Source organism: Salminus brasiliensis, chromosome 7, assembly GCF_030463535.1.
Source record: "Salminus brasiliensis chromosome 7, fSalBra1.hap2, whole genome shotgun sequence".
Classification (NCBI taxonomy): Eukaryota; Metazoa; Chordata; class Actinopteri; order Characiformes; family Bryconidae; genus Salminus; species Salminus brasiliensis.
In genome coordinates this window covers 32,752,754-32,779,667 of record NC_132884.1, presented here as the reverse complement: position 1 = coordinate 32,779,667, position 26,914 = coordinate 32,752,754, and the positions used below count along the sequence as shown (strand labels likewise).

The following is a 26,914-nucleotide window of genomic DNA, read 5'->3' as shown; positions in this document are numbered from 1 at the left end:
CAGAGTCACTTGGCTCATTGTGTGCTGCTATAAGCCTTTCAGTTTTAATTAAAGTATAAAGGCTAATGCAATGTGAACCCAGTCCCTGAGACTGTATTAACAAGCCGTTAATAGCCTTCCTTCTTGTAAATAATGTCTGAGCTGTTCTGCCCATGGAAGGTATGGGTATCAGTGGTGACTGGCAGATACACTATGTTATGTCTACTGTAGAATTACAGCAAAACTTGTGTCTCAAATCATAAGAAACTGGCTTAGAACTCAATTCTTCTCAATGCCTCTCTCTCTGAGAAGAAGAGACGATGAACGTGTTCTTCAACTACTGAGCTCTCATGTTAAATGAAGGCTGTCAATTGAATAAAACATTTGTAACTGCACAGAGCACAGCCATTGTGCTGCATTCTGTTCTTTATTCTATTCATTGAAAGAACAAGAGAGAACACTGCTCTCTCACATTCGCCACCCATCAATTCTAAATTGATTAATAAGGGGCTTAATGCGTTTCTAATGAATGGAATCAGGGGTGACAACACGAGTTGAAATCTACGGAAGTTGTACAGCAGCAGCCAGACCCAGAGTAATAAGTTAGGGCAAAACTAGTGCATATGACTCATCAGCTGGAGGGAATTTTGGCAGCTTGTCCAAAGATTTACAGAGTGTTCTGCTGCTGAGTGTCTGACAAGTGGATGAGTGTTTCTGTCGTTGAACTGAAAAAGGGCAGTGCTTCTTTATTCTGTGTTTTACCTGAATTGTCTCTGTCTGGGTCTGTACTATAAATCGGTCAATTCAGTCCACAAGCAGACTGAACCACCTACACTCCACAGAGGGTTCTTCGAATGATGCCAAGTCCAGTCACGGGCACCTGCTACTCTGCAGAGTTGCAGGAATTCTCTGTCCACTTGATCCAGCTCATGTCCACTTGATCCCATCTCCGTCTTAATAATAATAACAAGCTAGACCTGGTGTGTTGGGGCAGGCAATCTTTGAAACTATGCAGGACAGCGGGTCTCCAGGAGCAGACCTGAAAACCTCTCAAATTTGGTACTGCCAATTAACCCACTTGTCTGTGGATTCCCCTAGCACTAGCAATGCTCTCAACACCAGAACGATGAAGGACTAGGCATGTCTTCTCCAATACATCCATGTTGCATCGCTGGGCAGCCAGCACACTTTGAGGAAAGTGTTGGGTCCCCAGCTCCACCACAACTTCTAACAGATGTCTGTGCTGGCCAACATTGCTTAAGAGCGATGAGGGGGTCGAGAGCCATCTACCCATGGCATGGTTTAGGATTTGAACTCATTTTGCCACTCAGAGCCCATTCCTGAAGCTATTATACTATGTGGAGATTCTTCTAACTGGTTTTAGTGGAATTCTTAGGGGCTCGCTACAAGACGATGTCCAGGTTTAAGTGCTACCAGAACAATGCCCCTAATGAATGTGCACCATGACCTCTGTGAGTAAATGTGGGGCTATGAATGTTGGTTTAGCAGTAATTCCTTCAGCATTAAATGACAACACATGATATGAGGCTGAAATATGGATGATGTATTTGTCCAGTGCTGTCCACTAATCAGCCTAATCAATATGTTTCTGTCCAACTAAGCAAATCATTTTGCCTAACGTATTTGATAGATCTGATTCAACTTGCTGGGAGAGCATTTGCTGTTTTGTTTTCTCTCTGCAAAAACGTCAAAGACACACTCTCAAGCAGGTTATGAGGACACCCTGCTCGCACACTTGAAGCGCGTCCCCTTTAAAACTGCCCACTCTGCGGAAAAGTAAGGAGTGGTATAGTGGCGTGTTTTTTTCCACACCCGTACTCCGGATGACCCCGCCCCTCGTGCTAGGGTTGGCTAGAAGTAGTGCATGCTCAATGGACGGACTGCTTGTGAATAGGAACCTCCAGCCACCCCTGGCCCAGGAGCTGGGATACCACCAGCCAATCCAAGCGCGAGCAGTGAGGGCTTTCCTGAATACGGGTGGGGGGGAAAATAACGCGGTACAGTGCGGTTGAAAAGCGTGTATCTTCAGCTCAGGCGTCTGCACCCTGGTCCTTGTTGGTATGCACAGCATTGCTTGACTGCAGATTCGATTGAACGCGTTAACTATGTGCCTAATGGCTGTTCGCGATAAGTCAGAGGCGTCATATTGCGACAAAGACTGAGAAAGAAAAAAAGATCTAGGCCCTTCTTTTTACAAAACCCACTGCGATTTACCTGGAGGGTAGACAGGTAGGGTACCAGGGAGCTGAGACGCAATGCTGAGAACTGATGCATTGTCTGTTGAGGCTTTACAGAAACTCTCCTTCATGCATGCTGCTTCCGATTTTGTGGCTTATTTGGCTCGTTTGCAGACGCGCGCGACCATTCACTTTGGTTTGTGCATGGATTGGCTGTCACTTGTAGCAGATTAGTAGCTCGTGAGTGCTGCGTTTGGACGGAGATGCTCAAATAAGAGGAACAGAGGGAAAACGAGCTTGGTAGAGCGTCTGTGAAGTTAGAAAGGTGGCTAAAAAATTACCAGCAACCCACCCCAACCGGCATCCAGGCTGCATCTTGCTGTGCATTCTGCTGTGCAAAGCTGCGAGTCCCAGTCAACTAACCTAATGTCTCTCCTCACGATCACCGAGAGCGCGCCTCTAGCGTGCCCATTAACCAGTGCCGTGTCACGCTTTTCTCGCTCCCGTTGTGGCCACCTGAAGCCGGGCTCGTGCACGCGCCCATATTAACCGATGTGAAGTGCGCGCTCCTTATTTGCCCCCTTATTTTCCCGCTCTGCGTTCTTCTCCCCCACCCCACCCCCTCCATACTTCAATCCCCACCCTTCAGACAAACCTGCCGTGTAGAGCGAGACGGAGGTAAGGACACACCCGTTTGCTGCCCCCCTCTCTGCCCTCCTCTTCCACCTTCTCGTCCTCCCTCTCCACCTCCCCTCCCTTTGCACCACGCGCCCACCGCCCGGGCATTGCCTGGATTGACGCCGCTGCACGAGTGTTCGGCGTTTCGCGTCTCGGAGCCTCGCGCCGCCGTCCTCGTGCAGAAGAAGCGGGCTCGCGGCTGCAGAAGTTTGCCCACAGAGGTACGGTACAACAGTGACTACGAGTCCAGGACTGTAAACGGCGCTTTAAGAGACTGGGTAGAGTTTCTGAGTCTCGTGTAAGTTGCCCTTTCGTAACAGTGTTTGCACGTACAGAACCAAAGCATGTATGTATGTATGCATGCATGCATGCGCGCGCGAGCGTGTGTGTGTGTGTGTGTGTTTCTGAGGAGGGAGCTACGACTGCATGGTCTTGATATGCTTGAAATCTATTTTCCTACAGTTTAATATTTCATCGCCTGCTGCTGTTGAATATTTTAGAGCCGGCTTGGACCATTTGGGACCTGCATCCATGAAAACCGGCCCAAGAATATGTGTGTGTGTGTGTGTGTGTGTGAATGTCAATGCTGTATGTGGGCTCCACAATATTTGAAAAATTCAGAAAAATCCACGGAAAGAGATAAATCGGTAGAGCTGAGTGGTTGGGGGGGCGGAGGTGGGGGGGGGGGGGGCTGGGGGGTGCATGACTGTGTGTGTCGTAGAGATGGGCCTCTTTCGCATGACTGCACTGTGAGAGCCGCAGTGTTACATGAATGGAGATCATCCAGTGCAGTACAGCAGAGAATGAACTGACAAGGCTCGCACACATGAGTGATAGTGCTGCTCTGCTGCATGATGCCTTACTGTTTACTGCATTTGACCAGATTTCCAGTCTGCCTGTTTTTTTTCCCCCAACTTTCTGCATATTCTAATCATGAGATGTGAACAAAGTCATTCAAAGTGATTTGATGTGAAATGGTGAGTTGAGGAGAAGCGTAACCCCTTAGAATTCAGTGAGAGAAAATTTGTCTCAGGCATCAGGCATCATGCTCAGGCAAAGTTTGTGGAATAGCATTCTGTGCTAAAGCTTTTAGTCATTTAACTCTTTAGGCCTTAACACATGAGTATTTGGCAGTGGCAGTGATGGAAACCAGATGTCTGATAAGTTAAAGGCTACATAATGTTATTTCACAGAATGGTTACATACGCTATATGAACAAAAGTATTGGGACACCTGCTCATTCATTGTGTCTTCTAAAATTAAATGTATTTTAAAAAGTGTTTGTCCTGCGTTTGTTGGAGTTACCGTCTCTGCTGTCCAGAGAAGGATTTCTACTAGATCTTGGAGCACTGCTGTGAGGATTTGATTGCATTTAGTGATATCCCAGCACCAGGGGCACCATAAGTTCTCTGGAATGAGCACCATTATTACAGAGGACACAGTTCCACTGCTTCACAAATCAATGCTGGAGTGCTTTATACTCCTCTAGTCCATGCCTGGCATGAGGTGCCAATAGGTTTATGTTTATCTGCTTTAGTCTTATTCTATTGGCACTACTTTTATACTAGACAAGGTGTGTGTGTGCAGGTGCACATTCGTGTCAACAATGGGTACTTAAAGTAACTTAAACTAGCTAAATGCTTTCATTAGAAGGGCTGTCCACAAACATTTGGACATAGAGTGTAGATTTAGTATCCCTATGGAGCATTTCACATCAATCCCTCTGAGTGACAAGAGGATGCATTTGTGGATCCTTCACACATGTAACTACAGATACTGTATGAATCAGCTGTTTAAATGTGAGACTGCACAAGACATAATTATTGATCCAGCATGATTTCAAAGTATCTGATAAGGCCATTTTCCTCACAGACGTCTTGCAGGTGAAATGTATTTGTGAAGTACAGTGCAGCTTTCAACTGTCTCTCTGCTTGCTGTATTTCAGTGAATCCTGCGGTGACACGCTGTGGCCCTCAGCTCTATACAGTGTTGAGCCCCCTCCTTCCCTTCCTCTCACACTTCCCCCCTCCGTTTTCCCATCCTGCGGTGCCTGGCTCAGGTGAAAAGTGCAGGCCTCACCCTCCTGCATAATGACGGTGGCCACGGGCGACCCCTCGGACGAGGCGGCAGCGCACCCGGGCCACCCTCAAGACTATGACGCTGAGGCCGAGCAGGAATGCTGCGAGAGGGTCGTCATCAACATTTCTGGCCTGCGCTTCGAGACACAGCTCAAGACCCTCTCACAGTTTCCAGAGACTTTGCTCGGGGACCCCAAAAAACGGATGCGATACTTTGACCCTTTAAGGAATGAGTACTTCTTTGACAGAAACCGGCCGAGCTTCGACGCCATCCTCTACTATTACCAGTCCGGAGGAAGGCTGCGACGCCCTGTGAACGTGACTCTGGATATATTCTCAGAGGAAATTCGGTTTTATGAGCTTGGAGAGGAGGCTATCGAGATGTTTCGGGAGGATGAAGGTTTCATCAAAGAAGAGGAGAGGCCATTGCCCGATAATGAGTTCCAGAAGCAGGTGTGGCTGCTGTTTGAGTATCCAGAAAGTTCAGGACCAGCAAGGATTATAGCCATTATATCTGTCATGGTGATTCTTATATCTATAGTCAGCTTCTGCTTAGAGACTCTGCCTATCTTCCGTAGCGATGAGGAGGAGATGCATAAAGTCCATACTTACAACTCCAACTCTACCACCAGCTACACGTCCACCTATTTCACTGACCCTTTCTTCATCCTGGAGACACTCTGCATAATCTGGTTCTCCTTCGAGTTCCTGGTTCGTTTCTTCGCCTGCCCCAGCAAAGCTAGTTTCTTCGTGAATATAATGAATATGATCGACGTGGTGGCCATCATCCCCTATTTCATCACACTAGGAACAGAACTGGCAGAGAAAGCAGAGGATGGTCAGCAAGGGCAGCAGGCCATGTCTTTAGCCATCTTGCGAGTCATCAGGCTGGTGAGGGTCTTCAGAATCTTCAAGCTGTCTCGTCACTCCAAGGGACTTCAGATTCTGGGCCAGACTCTGAAGGCCAGTATGAGGGAGCTTGGCTTGCTGATCTTCTTCCTCTTCATCGGAGTCATCCTCTTCTCCAGTGCCGTCTACTTTGCTGAGGCGGACGAACCCGAGTCCCAGTTCTACAGCATCCCTGATGCCTTCTGGTGGGCTGTGGTTTCCATGACGACTGTTGGCTATGGAGACATGGTACCGACTACAATTGGTGGGAAGATTGTGGGTTCTCTCTGTGCCATCGCTGGTGTGCTGACCATTGCCTTGCCTGTCCCTGTTATTGTCTCAAATTTCAATTACTTCTACCATCGGGAGACAGAGGGTGAGGAGCAGGCCCAGTATCTTCAGGTTAACGTGCCCAAAGCTGATTCCCAAGAGGAGCTGAAAAGAAGTCGCAGCGGTTCTACCATCAGCAAAAGTGACTATATGGAGATCCAAGAAGGGGTGAACAACAGCAACGAGGACCTTCAGGAAGAGGACCTTAAAAAAGGCAATTGCACTCTGGCCAACACAAACTATGTCAATATCAAAAAAATGCTGACAGACGTGTAATCAGCTGGGATTACATAAACGGAAAATGAGGTGGCAGCCTCAGACTACAGACATTCTCAAACTGTAAAGCAATGCACTAAAGAGGATCCTGAAGTGTCAGAACCTCTGCTATTAACATGAGATTTCCTATTCCATTCAGAGACCTCAAAAACAGACCAGCCATCTATATAAGATCCATATCCAAATAGTGATCAGAGTCTGCATGCGGTTAGCTTTTCATCTTTGCAACTCTCGTTCAAAAATCCCAAACATCTCACAATAGTAGCCAAACAGTAGAAACTAGTGGAGGATGAAAATACAACCTCACTACAAGGGTTCCAGACTTTGCACCTCCAAACACAACTTTAAACTATGTATGCATCATCACTCAAGTAACCTCCCCTCAAAGTCCAGCTACATCTCCTTGCTTCTCCAAAGAAACTGTTATTTGTGCGCTTCTTCTGCTGTAACATGAGGCCTCATGGGGGGTAAAATAACAGCGATACAAGAACGTCCTGCATTACTGCTGCTGCTTTTAATAGATGTCTGATAAAAAAAGGATAATTGAACATGATCATTCTCACAATGCACTCAGATCAAAGTTTGTTTAGCTTATAGCAAGTGATTTTCTGTTATGCCATCATTACGATACTTGCCTCCAGACTGAGAATGTCCCTTATAAGTGTCTGCTTATGTTTTTAACTGTTGTTTTTCACAGTAGCCTAAATAGACCACATTAACATTTATGCTCTCACGAATGCAAGTCTTATAGAAAAGCTTTTAAGACAGACTGAATGTTTTGGTGCCATCATTTATGTTCATGGTGATGTCGTTTGCTTTCAACACACAGCTTTTCACCTTTTGTAATGGCACAATCTAGCAATAATGGCTAGATTACACTGTTGTTTGCTAAGACCTTATCCTTACTTGCTGATTATCTTCAGGTCATTGTCAACTCTGAGCATTTTTGGAAGAAACATTAACCTAGTCTTGCAACAACTGTCACACTACACAGTTTACCACAATGTTCTAGAAATACAGTTACACAATTGCACAATGCAATACTGATGTTGAGAACTTCCATAATGAGATTTCACAGAACTATTCTCGAATATCATAGACTAACTGACTGTACCAGTGATATCAAAGGGAAATGTAAGTCATGTGAAAGTTGAGGGTTTTTTTGCTTCAGAAATGAGCTTGTAGATTAGTGTTGCATTTCATGGCATTCTGCTCAGCATATATGTCTATTAGCAACTTTGGTTGATATATGGTTGAGATATGCTTGATATTTTGAGTGTCTTGCAGCTAAATAAGCCATACATACTTTACTTTGTGATCTACCCTAGACAATGATTAGGTAATCCATACAATAGGAATAGTTTGTAGTTGTAGCTTTGCCAATCCTCTTCAATATATTGAAACAGCTTTGAAATTACATCTCCATTTTTTTGCCTTTAAATAAGAAAAAAAATGGAAACGGTTGATTGTCTAGTGTTGCACAAGCTCGAAAAAACTTGGAATGGAATTTCTGGAGAAACAAAACTAGCTAGGTATTACAGGTTACAGCTCTATCTGCACACACACACATATATGTGTGTTTGCAGATAGAGATGTAACCTGTAATACCTAGCTAGTTTTGTTTCTCCAGAAATTCCATTCCAAGTTTTTTCATATATACACACACACACACATATATGTGTGTGTGTGTATACTGTATATGCATAGATTTTTTTTATCTGCATTACACGACTACTGTATGTACTGTAAGTGATGAACCTGAGCACTGGTGCTGCTGATTTCAGTTTTTTTAGTTAGTTGGTTTTGTCTTTGGGTGCTAAAGACATTGAGATACGCACAGTTCCATAAGCAGAGGCAGTGCAACAGCCCACAGCTGCAGTGAGTTAATGCCGCACACCGCAGTAGCAGCGAATGCAGGGTACCGGTTCTCCTAGCATCGCTTGACCTTCGCACTGCGTCTGCGGACGAGACAGCGTGTCTATTTTCTGTTTGTTTTGGCTTTCATGCTGTTTTTTTTCCAGTGTTTCAGATGTCTCCACGCTTTTGGTTGCTTGTTTGTTTGTCTACAGACTGTACGTGCCGAAATTGCTCCAATAGAGACAGTGAAATTCATCACAGCTGTTAGCTGTCAGTCATGCTTCTCACTCAGGCTAGAAGGGCATTGCCATAGAGTTACTGGGTTTTTGGTTGTTGCTGCTGTTTTATTTTGTTGTGTTTTTCTTGTTTCCTTGATTTGCTTTGGCCAAGATCAAAGGTAGAGGTTAAAAGCCAGATTGGCTGAAACTGTTGCTCGCGCTGTGCATAGCCAGTGCCTATAGACAGGAATGACTTATAATAATAAAAATGCAAGCAGACAGGGAGCTTTACTCTATGCATAGAAATGTACAGAAATGTACATGAGAAGGATGTATCATCCCCACTTTGGCGCAACTTGCACATGCACTTGCATGTTTTATTATATCACTGCTGTTATTTGGGAATGTTCGTGTGACAGAGTAGGTCCACCTGGAAGCGTCATGTGTCCGGTGTAACAGTGGAACCTCTGTGAATAACAGTTTTTGTTTGTTTGTTTTTCATTGCACATTTAGCACTTTTATGAATGGAGGATTCACAGAACAGGGTCGTCACGTTAGTTGCAGGAGCTTATTTAGGTTTTGTATGCTTTATTCATTTATTTATTGTTTTATTTATATTATCCTTTGGAGCACTGAATGAGTGTCTGAAGGCATTGTTGTTAAAGCATCTTATGATCATTCCCATTGCCAAGGACTGGAAGGATGCCTGTCAACAAAAAGATTTACTTTTTGTCCTGCTGTGTATTTAAATGTACTGTTGTTTAGAGATGCACAGTGATATCGGAATCGAATCTTTATTGGATGCGAAAAGCAAAAAAAATCAGATTTGACTTCTATTTAAAGTCAATATTTGATAATGCCTTTATGATACTCTGGAATAGCACTGATGTGATGATGGGCCATGATTCCAAATGATGCCAAATTTAGAATGTTATAATTTTACTGCAATTATATCCCTGCAGAAATAATGTAAATGCTATGTATAAAGCAGCGTTATGGAGCCTGGAGTAGCAACAATAGAGACACTGTTCTCCCTATTACAAGTCACTGCAGCATCAGCATGATTTTGAAGCTGTTATTTTAAGGTAAACATGCTTCATAAAGCTGCTTTAAAGCATCTGTAATGCTTTTCCAGGTTGACATAGTCCCATTTTTGTGCATTTGATAAATCTGCACCAGCAGATCTATATATGAAAAATAACCAATATCATCATCTGCCCATTTTGCATTACCATATCAGTGCATTTCTACATGTTTGAGATCTACATGTACAAAGTGTTGGTCCAAAATTGGAGAGAAAAGGCTTGTTCAGTCTAAGACATTAACATCAAACTAATTCCAACTTTATATCCTATGAAACTGAAGTGCTTCACACATTTACACTGTTCTGTTTGTTGCACCTTCTTGGAACTGGTTGTTGGCAGGCCAAACAGAAAATCTATGTAGACATTAATTGTTACGACCATGCAATGATATCCAGAGTAATACTTAGGGATTGACTTTGATTGAGTATGCAAATATGTGATTGAGCACAAGCTGCCAAAGTCATTACATAACCACTTACTGTGGCCCAGAGTCTATTTAGGCTGTTTTAGGCTGTTCCTACATTGCTAGCAGAACCTGCAAAGTTAACGTATCCCATTGCTCTATTACGCACTGTGTGTTTTGTGTGCGTGTGTGTTCGGCATGCGTTGTAAACTGTGTATCTGTGTAGTGTTTCACTGCTTGACTGAAAACTTTCAGAACTCTTAGCCAACTGTGTTCCTGAGGTAACACAACCAGCTTAGATTTCTACAACTCCAGCCTGGACGTGTGTTCAAAATAATCTGGATTTCTGGCAGATACCCTACCTAACTCATATGCATAAGAGTTTGCGGAGAATCTGTGGGAAATCTGTTACTCAAACACACTGTCTCACTTTCTTAGACTAGATAGACTGCAGAGATAGGCTTTAGGCCATACGCATAGGCATCCTCTGACATGTAGCTCCTACATTCCATTCTTACCATCTGTGAGAACTAGCCACTATAGTATAGCCTACAAATACAGATTTCTTTTTTTTACAATCAGAAAATACACAAAAAGACTATGGGGTGTGGAAGACTAATGAAGAAATTAAATACCATCTATGTCCCTGAATGAGATGCACTTTAATAGTACAATAAGTGGACAATCTAATGACTGAAGGTTCTGTGCATATAACTTTTCCAGATGTTCATTACTGTCTTAAATCAACATCAACAATGAAAATGGAAAGAAACCTCAAACTTGTGTTTGCATTTATTTTCCATCTCTTAAAAATGTGTGTGTATGTGTGTGTGTGTTTTGGGATTCTGTAGGCGAGTACATGAGAAACAAGAGAGAACAGTCTGGAGGGTAACCTGTCTGGTTGCTTTTCACATCACCTTTGTTCCGTTAGATCCTGGGTCTTTATATTTCAAGTACAGAAAATGTGCACATGCATATATTAGTTGGCTGCGGGCCTTGTCCAACATCTGTACCATGACCTTAGTGAGGCCAGACTACTGGGCTCATCCAACTTCGCTATCATGACGTTATCACGGCCTGGCTAGGGGCTCGTTCAACATCGTTACCGTGGCATTAGCATGAGCCAACTCACTTAGTGGAAACAAGCAAAAAAAAAAAAAAGTCAGATCAGATTTTATGCCAGTACCATGGCTATTGGTCATTGAGCTAGTGTCAAACTACACTTTTCAAAGCTTAAACATACTTGTTTAGGGGGATTCCAACATTATTTAACATATTACATCTATAAAATAGCCTGCAAGGCATGGTTTGAAACCAAAGTGATTTATACAGGCAAATTACACAATGCTAACAGATGAACCACAGCTTGAGGAAGTTACGTTAGCTAGCTACATTAGCTTTGTAGTTGTAGCACACAGACTAAAGAAGAAAATTATCACATAATTATTATGAGATGTTGTGCACTTCCTGGTCCTGATTTAGCAACACAGCTAATGGACTAACCATTTGGCCTTGCAGTGGAAAAGAGGCCTTTGACACAATGTAAATGGCAACTGCCAAGTTCACACTATGTCAAAAAGTGAAAGACGGGACAAACTGAGAAGCAAGTTTTAAAAACAGCCACCAACAAAGTGACCCTGTGTCCTGACATTGTTTTAAACCAACAACCAGTGTGTGTGTGAGAGAGAGACTGAGAGTGTGTAAAAGTGTGTGCTAAACACCCAGCAGAACATTGTCCCTCTGTATTGTCGTGCATTGTCTGAATGTCACAGCGCTGCTCAGAGCAAGCTTTGAACTATCATTTAGATAATTTTAGAAAAGGAATCGGCCGCACTGTTTCACAGCACTCCAAGACAATCCAGAGAGCTTCTTCGCCTTCGTTATTATTAGAGCCTCCAGTGGGAAGCTTTTGTAGTGGCTGATCTGTTCAGGAGAAGATGCCTGTTCGAAAGCCTTTTGGCATCTTTCTCAGCTTTAAGTGCGCAGTATGTGTCCCTGTGTACTTTCATGAAGGGGGGGGCGGTGTGGGCTATAAATAGAGCCTTCATTGAGCAGAACAAGAAAGACAGAGAGAAGGGAAAGGGGGTGTGTAGAGGAGGAAGAGGAGAAGAGAGAGAGAGAGATGTTCAAAGGCATGCTTTGAGGAGATGAGAGGTGGAGCGAGAGAAAGAGAGAAAATGGGGGAGAGAGAGAGAGAGAGTGGTAGGGGGTGTTGATGGAATATTCAGGGAAGACAGGAATTGATGAAAGAGCGAGACAGGGGGAGGGAATGAGGTGTGGAAAAGAATATGACACCTCCGTGCATCGTTCATCATCAGGCAGTGTTGGCACCATGCTATAAATGATGTTACCACCACACTATAAATTTTGCTTCTTCCGGGCATTATTGATTGGATAATCCTCTTTTTGTGTTGTGTACATACAGCGAACACCTATTCATGTATTAATGATGATGCTTCCTGTTTGGCTAGATTATTTTTTCTTGTAGCTTGTGATGAGAACTGGTGAAAGTGAAGACCTTGGAGGATTTTAAAAGGAAGATGATGAAGCTACTGAATTTTCATCATATAGTCAGTTACTATGGACAGTAATTTAATGGTGTTTCTCTTTGACTGCTCAGTTGTACTCTCTTAAAAATAAATGGTTATTTGAGCAATGCCAGAGAGGAACCATTGTTGGTTTCAGAACTGGTTTTTAAAGAGATGTGAGTGTAAGGAACTTTCAATTGGTAAAGAATATTACATGGACTTCTTTAAACCTTTAAAGCAGCATTGTGTAAGAACTGGCATTTCATGCTCTTAATTTGTAATTTGCACTGTAATTTGAGCCGCCACTAAAGGAAACACTTTCACATGCATTTTACAAGATGAGAGATACAGAACCGTCACTGAAAGTGAAAGAAACATGTAGACTGATGCAGTAGAGTAAGATTACAGGCTTTAACACAGCATTCCAGAGTTCTCGCAAGCGTTACTTTGCCAAAGTTACATACTGCAGTTTCTGGCACGCTGAGCCTGGAAAACCAGCGAGAACAGTGCTACTCTCCCTACTACAGGTCAGTGATACATCAATATGATTTTAATGCTGTAATTTTAAGGTAAAAATGCTACATAATGCTGCTTTAAAAGGTTCTCCATACCCACAAAAGTGTTTTTTCTATGGCATCGCTCAAGCACAGAGTGTACGGAAGGGGAAATGATTGTCTGTGGTCACCAATCAATCATTAAAACCACCAGCCTAATATTGTGTAGGTCCCCCATGTGTCGCCAACACACTTCTGGTCCATCAGCGCATGGACTTCTCAAGAACCCTGAAGGTGTCCTGTTCTATCCACCGCTAAGATGTTAGCGGCAAAACCTTTAAGTACAGTAAGTTGTGAGGTGGAGCTTCCATAGACTATAAATGAGACTTCGGCACCCATGACCTTGCCACTAGTCCTCCAGTTGTCCTTCCTTGGATCACTTTTGGTAGGTACTGACCACTGCATAGCAGAAAAATCCTGCCTGATGTTTTGGAGATGTTCTGACCCAGTCTTTTAGCATCACAATTAGGTCCTTGTCAAAGTGGCTCATATTCTCAAAAAGATTTTCCTGCTTTCAGCACATCAACTTCAAAAACTGACTGTTCATTTGCTTCCTGATATATCACACCTCTTGGCAGACGTCATTGTAACAAGATAATCTAAGTTATTCACCTGTCACTGGTTTTACTGTAATGGCAGGTTGGCATATGAGTCACAAGTGGCAGGTAAGTTAAAAACTGAAATATGGAATTTTCCATGTTTAAAAGTCACCTTCTTTTAAAATCCTCATAGCAATTCTCCCTATAATGTTCCTATAATGCTTCTGTTAAATAATCTATTTGTACTTTTCACAGTCATAGCAGAAAACATAACAGGTCTGCTTCAGGTTCCAGTATGTTCTCTGAGCTGCTTTTCAGACAAAGCAGAGGGAACCCTGCTGCTACTGAGGGATGCTTAGAGCAACCTTTCCATTGGCTCGCCTTTAGTGCCCCCTAGAGGTGTCCAAAAGTATAATCTATTCTAGTCTCTTTGATCTCTTTCTTTTCTGAAGTGCAGGAAGCCATTCTTATCCTAATAGATCGGTTTTCAGATCAGTATAACATCTGCAAACAATTTGTGCAGTGTAAACCTCTCATAGGCAGCATGTATGGCGTATGGTGAAACTGGAGCTGTGAGGCTATAAGCTTTCATTGATCTCCTTTCCCCCCGTGATGCCTCAAGTGCCATATGGTCATGTTTTTGATCCAAGAACACAGGCTCCATACACCACACCTTCCTCACTCAGTGATGGGTGTGGTGGAAAACAGTGACCCAGGGGACACTGAGCGCACAGCACACATACTGTTCTTAAAGGAGAAATCCACCCAGACACACATGGCAAGAAACATTTTGGCTGCTTTCATTTATTTGCTATTTGACACTCTTAGAAATAAGCAAATCTCATTTATAAAAACGGTTCTTGAAGGAACCATCCATTCAGCCTCAGCATCCCAAACATCCTGCAACAAACTCCAGCATGCTAATGTTTACAGTTGTCTTTAGAAAGTCCGGAAAAGAACTGACAAGTCAAATGAACCAGAGTGAGTGAAGGAGAACATTCTAGATACTCCGACCAATCAGATACAAACTAAACCTGAACTTGTGGCTTCAGCACCTTTATTAGAATGTACTTGTGGATGCTAAATTAACACCTTGGGTAAGCTCTTAGCAGAAAAGGTTCTCTGTATTGCCAAAAAAAGGTTCTTTGGCTTGTGACAATAATGGAACCTATTTTGGTGTTATAGAGAACAATTTTTAAGTTGTTCTTTCTTTTAAAGAACCATATACAGTGTCTCGAGTGTAGAGATTAACCATTCAGATTGAGGCAGTTTTCTAAGAGTGTACTAAATAACCCACAAGCAACCAAAGCCTGTACAGTGAATTCAAAGTGGTTGCATATTTTGTCAGTAATGAATGTTAATATAAGATGTAATTAAAAACAGAACATTGATACTGAATCTAATAAATGTGCTAGATACATTTGTGTTGGTTCTAGGAACCATTTTCTTGATTCTCTAACACCTAAACAGCAGAACCAAAATGTCCGGCACCAATGCTGTAGAACTGCAATAGTGAAGCTGATGTAAAGAGTAATTTAGTGAGTGTACACTATATGTCCAAATATTTGTGGACATCCCTTCTAATTATAATGCATTCAGCTACTTTTGTTGCACCCATTGCTGACACAGATGTGTAAATGCACACTCAGCTTGCCTGATCCTTGTAGAGAACCAATAGAATAGGACTCTCTGGAGCAGAAAAACATGAACCTATTGGCACCATGAGTAATGCCAGGCTAGGGCTAGAGGGGTATAAAGCTCCCTAGTATTAAGCTGTGGAGCAGCGGAACTGTGGAACTGTTTACTGGAATGATTGTTCTTAATCCAGTACTTTTGGGATGGTTTGGGGAGTTGGGGATGAGGTGGGGTGGTGATCATCTAACATCCTGACCTCACTAATACTTTTGTTGCTGAATGCAATCAAACTCATACAGTAATGCTCCAAAGTAATGCTAGTAAAAAAGCCTTCCCTGGAGAGTAGACACAGTTACTCCACCAAAAGCAGAATAAACTATTTTCTTATACACTTGATTTGAGAAGAGACAATAGACAAAAAATAAACTAGTGAGAAAAACCAAAAAGCAAAAAAATGACAAATGTTTCGGCCTGTCTTTTTTTGGATTTTTGGGTAGAGATCAAAATTCTAAACTAAATATGGTTTTATGAAGTGGTGACTGATTCACATGGTCACATTTAGTTTAATTTTTCCATGGCATCCAACAGAAAAGGCAGTGAGGGCCCTCCAGTTTGCACTATGAAAGAGGTATAAGATCCTGATGTAATGGGAGGCACCATAGCTCCATTCCAAGCCGTGAGACAAGAAGGCTTAAAATATCCCAGATGAATTAATATTTCATCACTAGCCGCACGCTTAGCTTCACAATCTCGCTTAGTGCAAAGCGTGAGAAATTGGGCCAATAGGAAAGAAATGGAGAGACATCACACAGAAAAGAAACACGGCCAGCAGTGTAGGATTTTCCCGTCATCCGAGAGCACAGCTGATGTGCAGTGAGAAGGAAGGCCTACAGAGGGCTCAAACAGAGCACTGATGGCTTAGCTCTGAGTAGAACCCCACCCGCCAGGCATGTGTGTGAAAGAGAGAGCGAGGGGGAGAATTTGAGAGATGGAGAGAGGTGTGAGGTGAGAAGGGGTGAGAAATGAGCTGCTTGGATGTATGACAGGCTTCTGAGGCAGTCTTTCATGTTAATGCATAATGCAGGGTTCTCGAAAAAAGGGCTGGACTACTGGTCATACACACACACACGGGCCACATTATACAGTAGTGCTTATGTCTGTGTGTGAGTCTGTTTGTCTGTTTTTCATACATGTTCAGGACAAACCAGAGGAAAAAGGGCCATATGTTTCCATAATAAACATTTTATAAAAGATTAGACTTAGGTTTCATGGTGACGCTTAGTCAATTCACATTACATAGGACACCCCTTCTAATTAAAATGCATTCAGCTACTAAAGCCACTCAGCACTGAGCTGTGGAGCAGTGGTACTGTGTTCTCTGGAATGATGGAGCTCCATTTAATACACTGGGATGAGGTGGGCTGGTGATCATCCAACATCCTGACCTCACTAACACACTGATTCCTGAAAGCAATCAAATCCCCACAACAATTTGTCCAACATAAGGACAGTATCCCTGGACAATTACGCCAACAAAAGCAGGATACACTATTTTAAATACCAGGTATTTAAATAGCAGGTGTCCCAATACTTTTGTCCATATAATGTATAAATATAAATATCATACATATGGGGCAAATGTTTTGCCCCATGTCCAGACTGTATAAAAACCTAGCAAGGAAAGAAGAAGAAGAAAAAGAAAGTGAAAAAAGGGGGTGAAAGTGGATCAGTAACTAAATTTAGTCACAGAAGCAGAGACTCCAACCCAGAAACGTTTTTATTAATCGTTGTTGTTGGTGAAACCGTCTCAGTGCGTCTTCTGCTGAGATCAGCCTGTGAAGCCTCAGCAGCTCATTACCATCCTTTAGACTTTAACTTTAGACTTTAGACTGTACTAACCTTTAACTATCCTTTTCAACAGCGATGTCAGAGTGTTAACCAATCATATGCCCGGTCACTGAGCTGTTACAGACTCCTCTTCTTTCCTGGGTGTAAGCTACCTTTTTTCAAACCCGTCCCACAGGATTCATGTATCAAGAAATTGTTGTAAAGCAGCAACAATATGTGATATATTCAGATATTGACTCCATGTATAGCGTAAGTTTACACAGTATATCACCACTGTCACACAAAACCCCACACAAAATTCCAACTTTGCAGGTGAAAGAAAATAAATCTTGACTTTCAAGGAAAGACATTTTATTCCAGGTCGTTTGGAAGCATTTCTATTGGTCCATTCAGTGTGAAAGGATATCCTCCGGATTTGAATTATGTCGAAAAAGAAACAAGGTAAAAATTCCTATATTTTTTAAATGTATCATTTAAAAAAAAAAATATTAAGTAATAAAATTAATTCATTGTTCTGTGTTATTTTTCTGTGTCTATGCTAGACCTGCTCTGTGAGCGCTGTTTTTGTTGTTTGTATAACACAACATGGGTTGAGTGATAAGGGGGGTGGGAATGTTATGGGACTTGTTATGGGGTTTGATTTGTATGGATGCATCTATGTTATATGTATTTGTATATATGTATATATTTTGATGTAAAGGGATGGAATAACTAATAATAAAAATGCAAAGACATGGTTTGTAAATATACAAACAATAAGATGAACTACTGTGCAAGTTTATGGCATTGTAGGCTCATGATTTAAAATCATTTAAGTTTTCAGTAGCAGTGCTTTTGCTTGTAAAAACATCATAAATCATTAAAGTAACACTAATACAGTAACAAGTAACAATATTCATTTGGAAGAAAGTAGTTGAGATCTTTTGAGCTGGTCTGAAAAACAAAGCTTGGTTCCAGATTTCTTCTGGATGCCCTCAGCCAGTACAGCGTGGAGGTGTTCAATTCCATCACCAGCTCACCTGATTTAACATCATTAAGCTCAGATTTACCAAACCAAGTGTTGGATAAATAATAACAAATATATAATAATAATAAGTATACATAATACTGGGCCCCATGAGAAGAGCTTTGGATATGTTTTAATAAACACAGTGATGATACACCACAACTTTCTGTATGAATGTTATATGTATTTTTTATAATCTTAGTTTTTTACTGAGTAAATCAGCATTTACTGTCCAGATAAGAGTTTTTGATTTTCAAAGTTGCTTAAAAGACATGAATTACAAGCTTCTGATATGACAGTAACTATATATGACCATATACAGAAGAACATCATTACTAAATTACTGAGTATAAACCAAATTACCCTATAACATACATTACATCAGTAGACTTATCAGCTTGTGCAGTTCCTCTCTTATACACAAGATGTACTGTTACTAAGGCTACTCAGACTGTTCTGTGCTTCAGATCGGGTTTCCTCACTATACTGTGTGTGTGTGTGTGTGTATATGAGTGTGTGTGTGTCATGTCTGCTGCAGTAGGAACCAGAATCCACACTGGGGATGAAGTGAGTGATGAGGGCAGAAATATTTTATAAGCCAATAAAAGAGAATGTGTCAAAGAGGTCAGGAGAGGCTGTGAAGGGCAGCAGATACAAGAGAGAGATATTCCAGTACTACTGTACCACAGCTTTGATGGTACACTACACATCATCAGTGTTTCAGGTGGGAGTACACTGGTACCAACTGTCTGCCACACATCATTGGTCTCATAACCGTAGTTTAGTTTCATATTGTTTGTGTGTTTATCTGTTGTTTCCCCATTGACCAACCGTCACTTTCCTGCATGGCTCTGCAATTTCCCACCTGAATGTTTCTACATTGCAGCTATGGCATCCCAGGCGAGCAGGTCACCAGAGTGACTCTACATAGCAGGTCTGATGTTTTCCTAGGCTGGCTGCCGGAATGATTCCACATTGTGGTTCGAATATTTCCACACCCAGCCGCCACAGCACCTCTACTTCGGCAGTACATTGTTTTAAATGTCCTGCTGGCAGAGCGTCTCACATCGAGGGTCAGATGTTTCCACAGCCTATCACTGGAGGCTGTTTCCACAGCCTATCACAGCCTATTACTGCGATACCTTGCAGCACAGATGTTTTCGCAGCCCGTTGCCGGGATGACTCTACATTGCGGCTGGGATGTTTCCACAGACTACCACTAGAATGACTTCACCTTGCAGCTCAGATCACATTCTGTCATTGGAGTGACCCTTCATTGCAGCAATGATGTGGATTCTGTCTGGGCCAGCTAAGTGACTTTACTGGGGAGTTTTTCCCCCACCTGCTGGGAAACTATGTGTGTGCATTGTGGCTGATTTTCTATTTTGATCATTGTGTCATCATTTGTGTTGCCAATGCAAATTATCTTATTAGTTTAAGAGAAGTGTCATATAAGAATAATGATGATGATGATGATTATGATAATAATAATAATAATAATAATAATAAAGCATAAAATACTATAGTCATTTCAAAACAAATGGCTAAAATGAAAATTTTTAGCCATGGATCTGTTTCTTAGTCCTGCTTCTGGGAACCCGCTGTACTGTACAGTTACACCTGATCCATCTCATCAACTGATTATCAAGCCCTACATGAGCTGATCAGGTGTGTTGGTGCAGGGAATAGTTGAGGGCAAGGCAGTGGGTCCCCAGAAGCAGGATTAAGAAACAGTGAGCTAGAGAAATGGGAAAGGATTAATTCCATGGCTGCTCAGGCCATTTGAATTTGCTCAGTGTCAGGTTTAAGATGTTAATTCAATTATTTAAATGTCACTTTAATTATCATTTTGATGAATTATGTATTTAATTCTTATTTATGGCAGCCTATTAAATGAATTATGCAACCTTAGGAACAATTTTACAATGGCGAGTAAATAATGTAGCCATTATACCTCAGAAAATTTAACAATAAGCTGTTAAACTGTCACTCTTTGAGGACGCAGCCACACTACGGAGCACAGTTAACAGAAAAAAACATACGGTGTCAAATTCTCATACTCGTTTGTTGATAGAGTACCTTAACCTTCTGTAAGTGAATTGGCCTGGATAAAATCAATACTCCATTTTATTACCTTCAGCCCTAGTCAGCCCCATCGATCGTGTAGCTGAGAAGGGCAAGATGGCCCAGGTTAAATGACGAGTCCCCAAGCCCCCGAGCACATACCTTTGGTGATAGGGAGGTAAAATACTATAAACAGGCCCAACAGACAATAGACTATCACTTGTTTGAGTCATCAGTAAGATGTCACAACACAGAACAGTTGCTACACTCATTCATCTTTTGTCTTTTATATAAAAAGTTTGATATACTGAATAAAGTTAATTATTATTACAAATATGTCTTTCACTCCATAATAGTCCATATGGTTCATAAATGGAAACTAACCTTCTGAAACAGCCCCTTTTTGTGATGTCACAACCATGAGCACATTTGCACAGCATCCATCCATTCAGCCTTAAGCAGTTTTGCCCTCTCATTCAGACTAAAATGGTAAGGAGTGATGTTTCTTCAGGCAGTCTGGAGTTATTACAGTGAAAGTTGTGAAGAAAGCAATATTAACCATTTTGCTGTTCTTGGCTATCAAAAATAAATGGGTCATTGCAGCCTTCCAAACATCCAGACGTCCAAAATAATGGACTGATATTTTTTTTCTCCCTAGACTCTTAAAAATGAAGGTGCTTTAAGTAGTTCTTTGAGTGATGGCATGGAGGAACTATCTTTGGTTCCACAAAGAAGCATGTTTGTGATGTGTGTGACTTCACACTGACAATCAGAACCAAAACAAATGTCATTTACATATATCAGTCTTAAAGGCACAGTAACTAAAACGGCCTGTTCTAAGTGATAAGCAGCATTTTGCTAGTGCAGACCACCCTCTGAGATGGAAGGGTGACCCAGAGAATAATTTTCTGCGTTCCTGTGATCTGTGCGTGAAGCCAGGGAACGCCGCTGAAGGGGTGATTGGTGGAGGAAAGGAAGGAGATGGAGTGGAGGTGTGTGAGAAAGTTTGTCCGACATGAGTTGAACTAAGAAGCACAGGTATAAATGGGGCTTTAGGACCAGAAGGAGGAATTTGATGTGTCGTCCACTTAGAGACTGCTTTTTGAAGAATATGTTCTGATTGTTTTTAAAAACATACATTCATAAAAACATTAGAAAAGGACTGCAGTTATGTAATGAAAGAATATGGGCCTTTAATGCACTGCATTACCACCTGTCCTGAGGGGCCTTCTTCTCCACATGGGTCGTGTTTAGCCTTACAATTATTTAAGAATTCCTTCCACTCAGAGCACAAAAGCACAAGTGTGCAATAAAGTTATTCCAAGCAGAAAAAAGGAAACCTTTGTGCTGCTGGCAGCAACAGCTGGTGTGAAACAGCTTGCCGTTCAGTGAAACCTAAGAATATCAGCCCATATTCATACTCACAAGCAGGAAAAAACAGCGAGAGGGGAACTGCAGTTCCCGCTTCCAAGAGACCCCTCTACCTAAACCTGGGAGTGATTCTACCAGGGACTTTCCATGCGTAACATGCGCGACTTCATTTACACAGCACACACAGCATGGGTGTGCACAGCCAATAGAGTTATGCTGGACCATAGGCTAGGCAGATGGTGCCACAGTGGGAAGTAGGTATGGAGGTGGAGAGGCTGAGGCGAGCTGCCCAGTGCCTGTGAGAGGTGCTGTGGGATTGGCCATGCCGCATGGAACTCTAATTAAGAACGGTGGGGGGAAGGAATAGGGTTGCCAGACTTCTGCGAGGTCTGACTTATGTCTGCCACTCTGTGGCAGCACATTTTCACCTTTGCAGCTAAATGTTGGTTCTCGAAACAGTGCATTTATAGGAGAATGGAATACAGTTCCTGATCCTTATACGAACTGAGGTAACAACAATTTTGACCATTTCTAATGTTCTGTTTGTCAGGAAATTTGTGCATAATACAAAGAGGTTATGCTGTTTTTAAATGGTGTAAAAATAAATACATAAATAAATAAATAAATAAACAAATACAGTTATGCAAGAAAGTCTGCAATCCCCTTTCATCTTTTCTAGGTTTTATTGTTACAGACCTATTCTACAATAGATTGTAGTATAAACTGCATAAAATGCAGTTTTATTTGAAAAATAACACAAAAGCAAAACAACAAAACAAAAATAGATTATTTAGGGGTAACATATCTGTACGCACCCTCAGCCTAACACTAGGTTGATGCACCTGATGCACCTGGGAAAGAGGCTATAAGCTTGGCACGCTTGTTTCTGAACATTTTTGCCCATTCTTTTTGGTATATTCTTGCAAGCTTTGACAGGTTGGATGGGGAGCGTCTGTAAACAGACATTTTCAGTTCCTTCCACAGATATTCAACTGGATTCAGGTATAGGCTCAGACTGGGCTACTCAAGGACATTCACAGACTTTGAAGCTGTCTGAGGTCCAGAGCTCTCTGGAACAGGTTTCCTTCAAGCACTTCACCTATCAGCATTAGTCGCCCTGGTCCTGCTGCTGAAAAACATGCCCACATCATGTTGGTGCCACCGTCATGCTTCACTGTAGGGATGGCATTAGCCAGGTGATGAGCACTGTCTGGTTTCCTCCAGACGTGATGCTAGTATTCAGGACAAAAAGTGCAATTTTGGTTTCATCAGACCAGAGAATCGTGTTTCTCATGGTTTGAGAGTTCTCTAGGTGCCTTTTGGCAAACTTGTGCTGTCATGTGCCTGTTATTAAGGAGTGGCCTCCGTCTAGCCACTCTACCATGAAGGTATGATTTGTGGAGTGCTGCCTGGATGGTTGCTCTTCTGAAATGTTCTCCCATATCCACAAGGATGCACTGGAGCTCTGTCAGAGTGTCCCTTGGGTTCCTGCTCACCTCCCTGGCCCATTTTCCCAGTTTCTGGGGTCTTCAGATAATTCCTTTGACCTCATGGCTTGGAGTTTGCTCTGGCATGCATTGTCAACTGTGGGACCTAATATAGGCAGGTGTTGGCAATCCCCAATCATGCTCAATGAGTTGAGTTTATTTAATTTATTCATTTTATCTTTACTCCACTGCATTATTAATAAAAAAAATTAATGTCCTTACAAAATGAAGCCAACCAATCATAAGTAACCTTTCACTAAGCCCTGCCCTTAAATGCCACTTATAGTAACATGGGCTTTACTGGGTTATACTGGAAAATACTGGTAACATTGCTTCAGATGAATGCCCTTTTAATAGGCGGGACACTGACTTAATAAACTATTAAATTATATTTTTATATTGTACTATTATATTATATATTATATTATATATTTGTTATTTTCTTATATGTGCAGCCTCACAGGTAAAAAAAAATCATAATTTAATAAAATAATAATTCAGTGCTTGTAATACTAAATACATTTAACATAAAGTACTTTTGTACTTTAATTCAAGCATGAAAATATAAATAAGGACTTTTATTACTTTTACTCAAATACGGGATTTGTGTACTATTGCTAAAAACAGAATTTTTAACTGTATAAAGATTTTCACAATATCATGTTGCAGAAAATAATACATAAAATTCATCTCCCAGAGGATTCTGTCAGGGGACCATGAGGAGTCTTCCACACATTCAGAGTGATGCTCTGGACAAAGTCCAAGTATCTCTATTGCTCTGCTAAGATGATCGTTGCCATGAAGGGGAGTGGACCTCTTCAGAAACCCGCAGAGTAATCTCATTAATGGATGCAACGCTGCAGGGCATCTGGAGCCAGCTCCCCTTTGCTTAATGAGGAATGTTAAAAAAGATGGTATTTGGTTGTTCATCAAAGTCTCACCATTAATTTGTCATGTTATTCTGGTTTTAATTTTTCTCATGTTTAAATACATGTTTAGCACAATGAATAGGAATATGAAAGGTTTGATTTTGGTGAAATTGCAAAAGAACAAACAATACCCAATTAGATTGTGGTCTAAGTATTGACCCCTGATGAACCCCAGACCTGTTTATGAGGATTTGAAATAGAAGAAGCATAATAAATATTTATTGTCAGTGGGTTCTATTTTGGGACAACAACGATGATGTGGCACTCCAGAATGAAGCTATAGGATTACCCTGCCTGCTAGTATGACAGTATATCTCATATGGATTTTTGTCTGTTGTTTATCTCAAGAGACTTAAACCTACTGTTTAAAATATACACTTCTGTGGCCGCTGAGAATTAAGTAGCGAATTGTGTGTCATGTGTGAAGAGGCCCACTCACAGAGGCTGTCAACATGACTCCATTGCCAGTCCTCTGCTCCGCCTATTTTTGCACTTTTTGTTCCTGTTGCATTGATGGGGATGCAAAGAGAATAGTTCCATTATTAATCAGCTGAGCAGATGTAAGAAAAAAAGAATGCATTTTATCCTTGTCTTAAAACCGTCCTGAAACACTTTTGTCCACTCCCCTTTCTCACATTGGAAGTCATTTACAGAACGAGGATCAGTCAGAGATTTTCTGTGACTGTGACCACTATGCTCTTTGGTACTTTGGTAAAGCTGCAGCAATTTTACTGTACCCTTCTCCAGATCCATGCCTTGACACAATCCAGTTTCTGGGGTCTTCAGATAATTCCTTTGACCCCATGGCTTGGAGTTTGCTCTGGCATGCACTGTGGGACCTAATATAGGCAGGTGTTGGCAATCCCCAATCATGCTAAATGAGTTGAATTTATTTAATTTATTCCTTTTACTTTCACTCCACTGCATTTCTAATTAAACTACCCTCAGTTCATTCTATATATTCTGCATTGTAACACTGCTTGCTATTCTAAAGTGGACGGAACTGGACCAAAGAAATGAATGATATTCTTACAAAATAAAGCCAACCAATCATAAGTAACCTTTCACTAAGCCCTTCCCCTTAAATACCACGTATAGTAACAGGAGCTTTACTGGGTTATACTGGGAAATACTGGTAACATTACTTGCTTCAGATGAATGCCCTTTTAATAGGCACGACACTGACTTAATAAACTATTAAATTATATTTTTCATATGTGCAGCCTGACAGGTCTCAAAAATATTAGTATTCAAAAAATAATAATTCAGTACTTGTGCTTGTAATACTAAATACATTTAACATAAAGTACTTTTGTACTTTAATTCAAGCATAGAAATATAAATAGAGGACTTTTATTTTATCTAAGAAGGGTTTTCTTATCTATACATTTACTCAAATACAAGATTTGTGTATCATTGCTTAAAAAAAAAACTCCAATATGGAGAAAACCACAGAATAGCCACAGAAATATCATGTTGAAGAAAGTAATACATAAAATTCATCTCCCAGAGGATTCTGTCAGGGGACCATGAAGAGCCTTCCACACATTCAGAGTGATGCTCTGATGCTCTGCTAAGATGATCGTCGCCATGAAGGGGAGTGGACCTTCTCTCTGAAACCCGCAGAGTAATCTCATTAATGGATGCAACGCTGCAGGGCATCTGGAGCCAGCTCCCCTTTGCTTAATGAGGAATGTTAAAAAAAAGATGGTATTTGGTTGTTCATCAAAGTCTCACCATTAGTTTGTCAAGTTGTTCTTTTCTCATGTTTAAATACATGTTTAGCACAAGGGATAGGAATGTGAAAAGGAAAAGATTGATTTGGTGAAACTGCAAAAGAACAAAAAATACCCAATTAGATTGTGGTCCAAGTATTGACCCTTGAGGAACCCCAAACCTGCTGTTTATGAGGATGTAAAATAGATGAAACATAATAAAAAATTATTGTCAGTGGGACAGCAACGATAATGTGGCACTCTCATATGGATTTCTGTCTCTTGTTTAACTCAAGCATGTACACTTCTGTGGCCGCTGAGAATTAACTAGCAAATTTTGTGTCATGTGTGAAGAGGCCCACTGACAGAAGCTGTCAACATGACTCCATTGCCAGTCCTCTGCTCCACCTACTTTTGCACTTTTTGTTCCTGTTGCGTTGATGGGGATGCAAAGAGAATAGTTCATCAGCTGAGCAGATGTAAGAAAAAAAAGAATGCATTTTATCCTTGTCTTAAAACCGTCCTGAAACACTTTTGTCCACTCCCCTTTCTCACATTGGAAGTCATTTACAGAACGAGGATCAGTCAGAGATTTTCTGCCTCTACATCTTCTTTCTTTAACGATTCAGCAAGATAGAGACCAAGTAAGGCTGCAGAATGGATTTAGGGCTCTCTCTCTCTCTCTCTCTCTCTCTCTGTCTTTGGCTCTCTATGTGAATTCGTGACTGAGCCATTCTGTTAATCTGACAAACCCTATCCTCCTGGCACAAGTTCTGCTTGAGTTGGCAAGGGCATTAGGATTGAGATACTGTCAGGCACCCTAAGCTCATGAAATTTCAGCCTTAGACTGAGTGATTTCTATCCATTAGAATATGACATTGCATTAATTGACACCCACACGCTCCCTTGGGTTTTAGTTTGAAGTGCATAAATAGGCTTAAATAAACACTCTGTTGCCTCATTATTTGATACTAGAAAACTGCTAACTTTGGTTGTATCAGCTGAAGTAATTGATTGAAATTGGACAAAAGTATTGAGACTTCTACTCATTTATTGCTTCTTCCAATTCAAGGATATTTTAAAAAGTGTAAAAAGGAGTTTATCCTGCTTTTGTTGGAGTTACTGTCTCTACTGTGGGAAGCAGGCTTTCTACTAGATTTAGCATCCTCATAGCATTGCTGTGAGGATTTGATTGCATTCTGTGACAAGATAGTCAGTGACATCCCCAACTCATCCTAAAATTACAGA

General features: G+C 41.4%; 1 protein-coding gene across 3 annotated transcripts; it reads left to right on the top strand.

Annotated features, from left to right (window-relative positions):
* Positions 1-2,018: 2,018 nt before the first annotated feature.
* On the top strand, positions 2,019-7,938 carry LOC140560300 (potassium voltage-gated channel subfamily A member 2-like). Of its 3 annotated transcripts, none has more exons than XM_072684656.1 (2): positions 2,019-2,229; positions 4,801-7,938. In XM_072684656.1, the coding sequence occupies exon 2, from the start codon at positions 4,946-4,948 to the stop codon at positions 6,425-6,427; it is 1,482 nt and encodes a 493-aa protein (XP_072540757.1). In that variant the 5' UTR covers positions 2,019-2,229; positions 4,801-4,945; the 3' UTR covers positions 6,428-7,938. The 3 variants fall into 3 exon arrangements, with proteins under 3 accessions (XP_072540757.1, XP_072540756.1, XP_072540755.1); XM_072684655.1 differs by having other exon boundaries at positions 2,019-3,076; XM_072684654.1 differs by having other exon boundaries at positions 2,019-3,153.
* Positions 7,939-26,914: the final 18,976 nt, after the last annotated feature.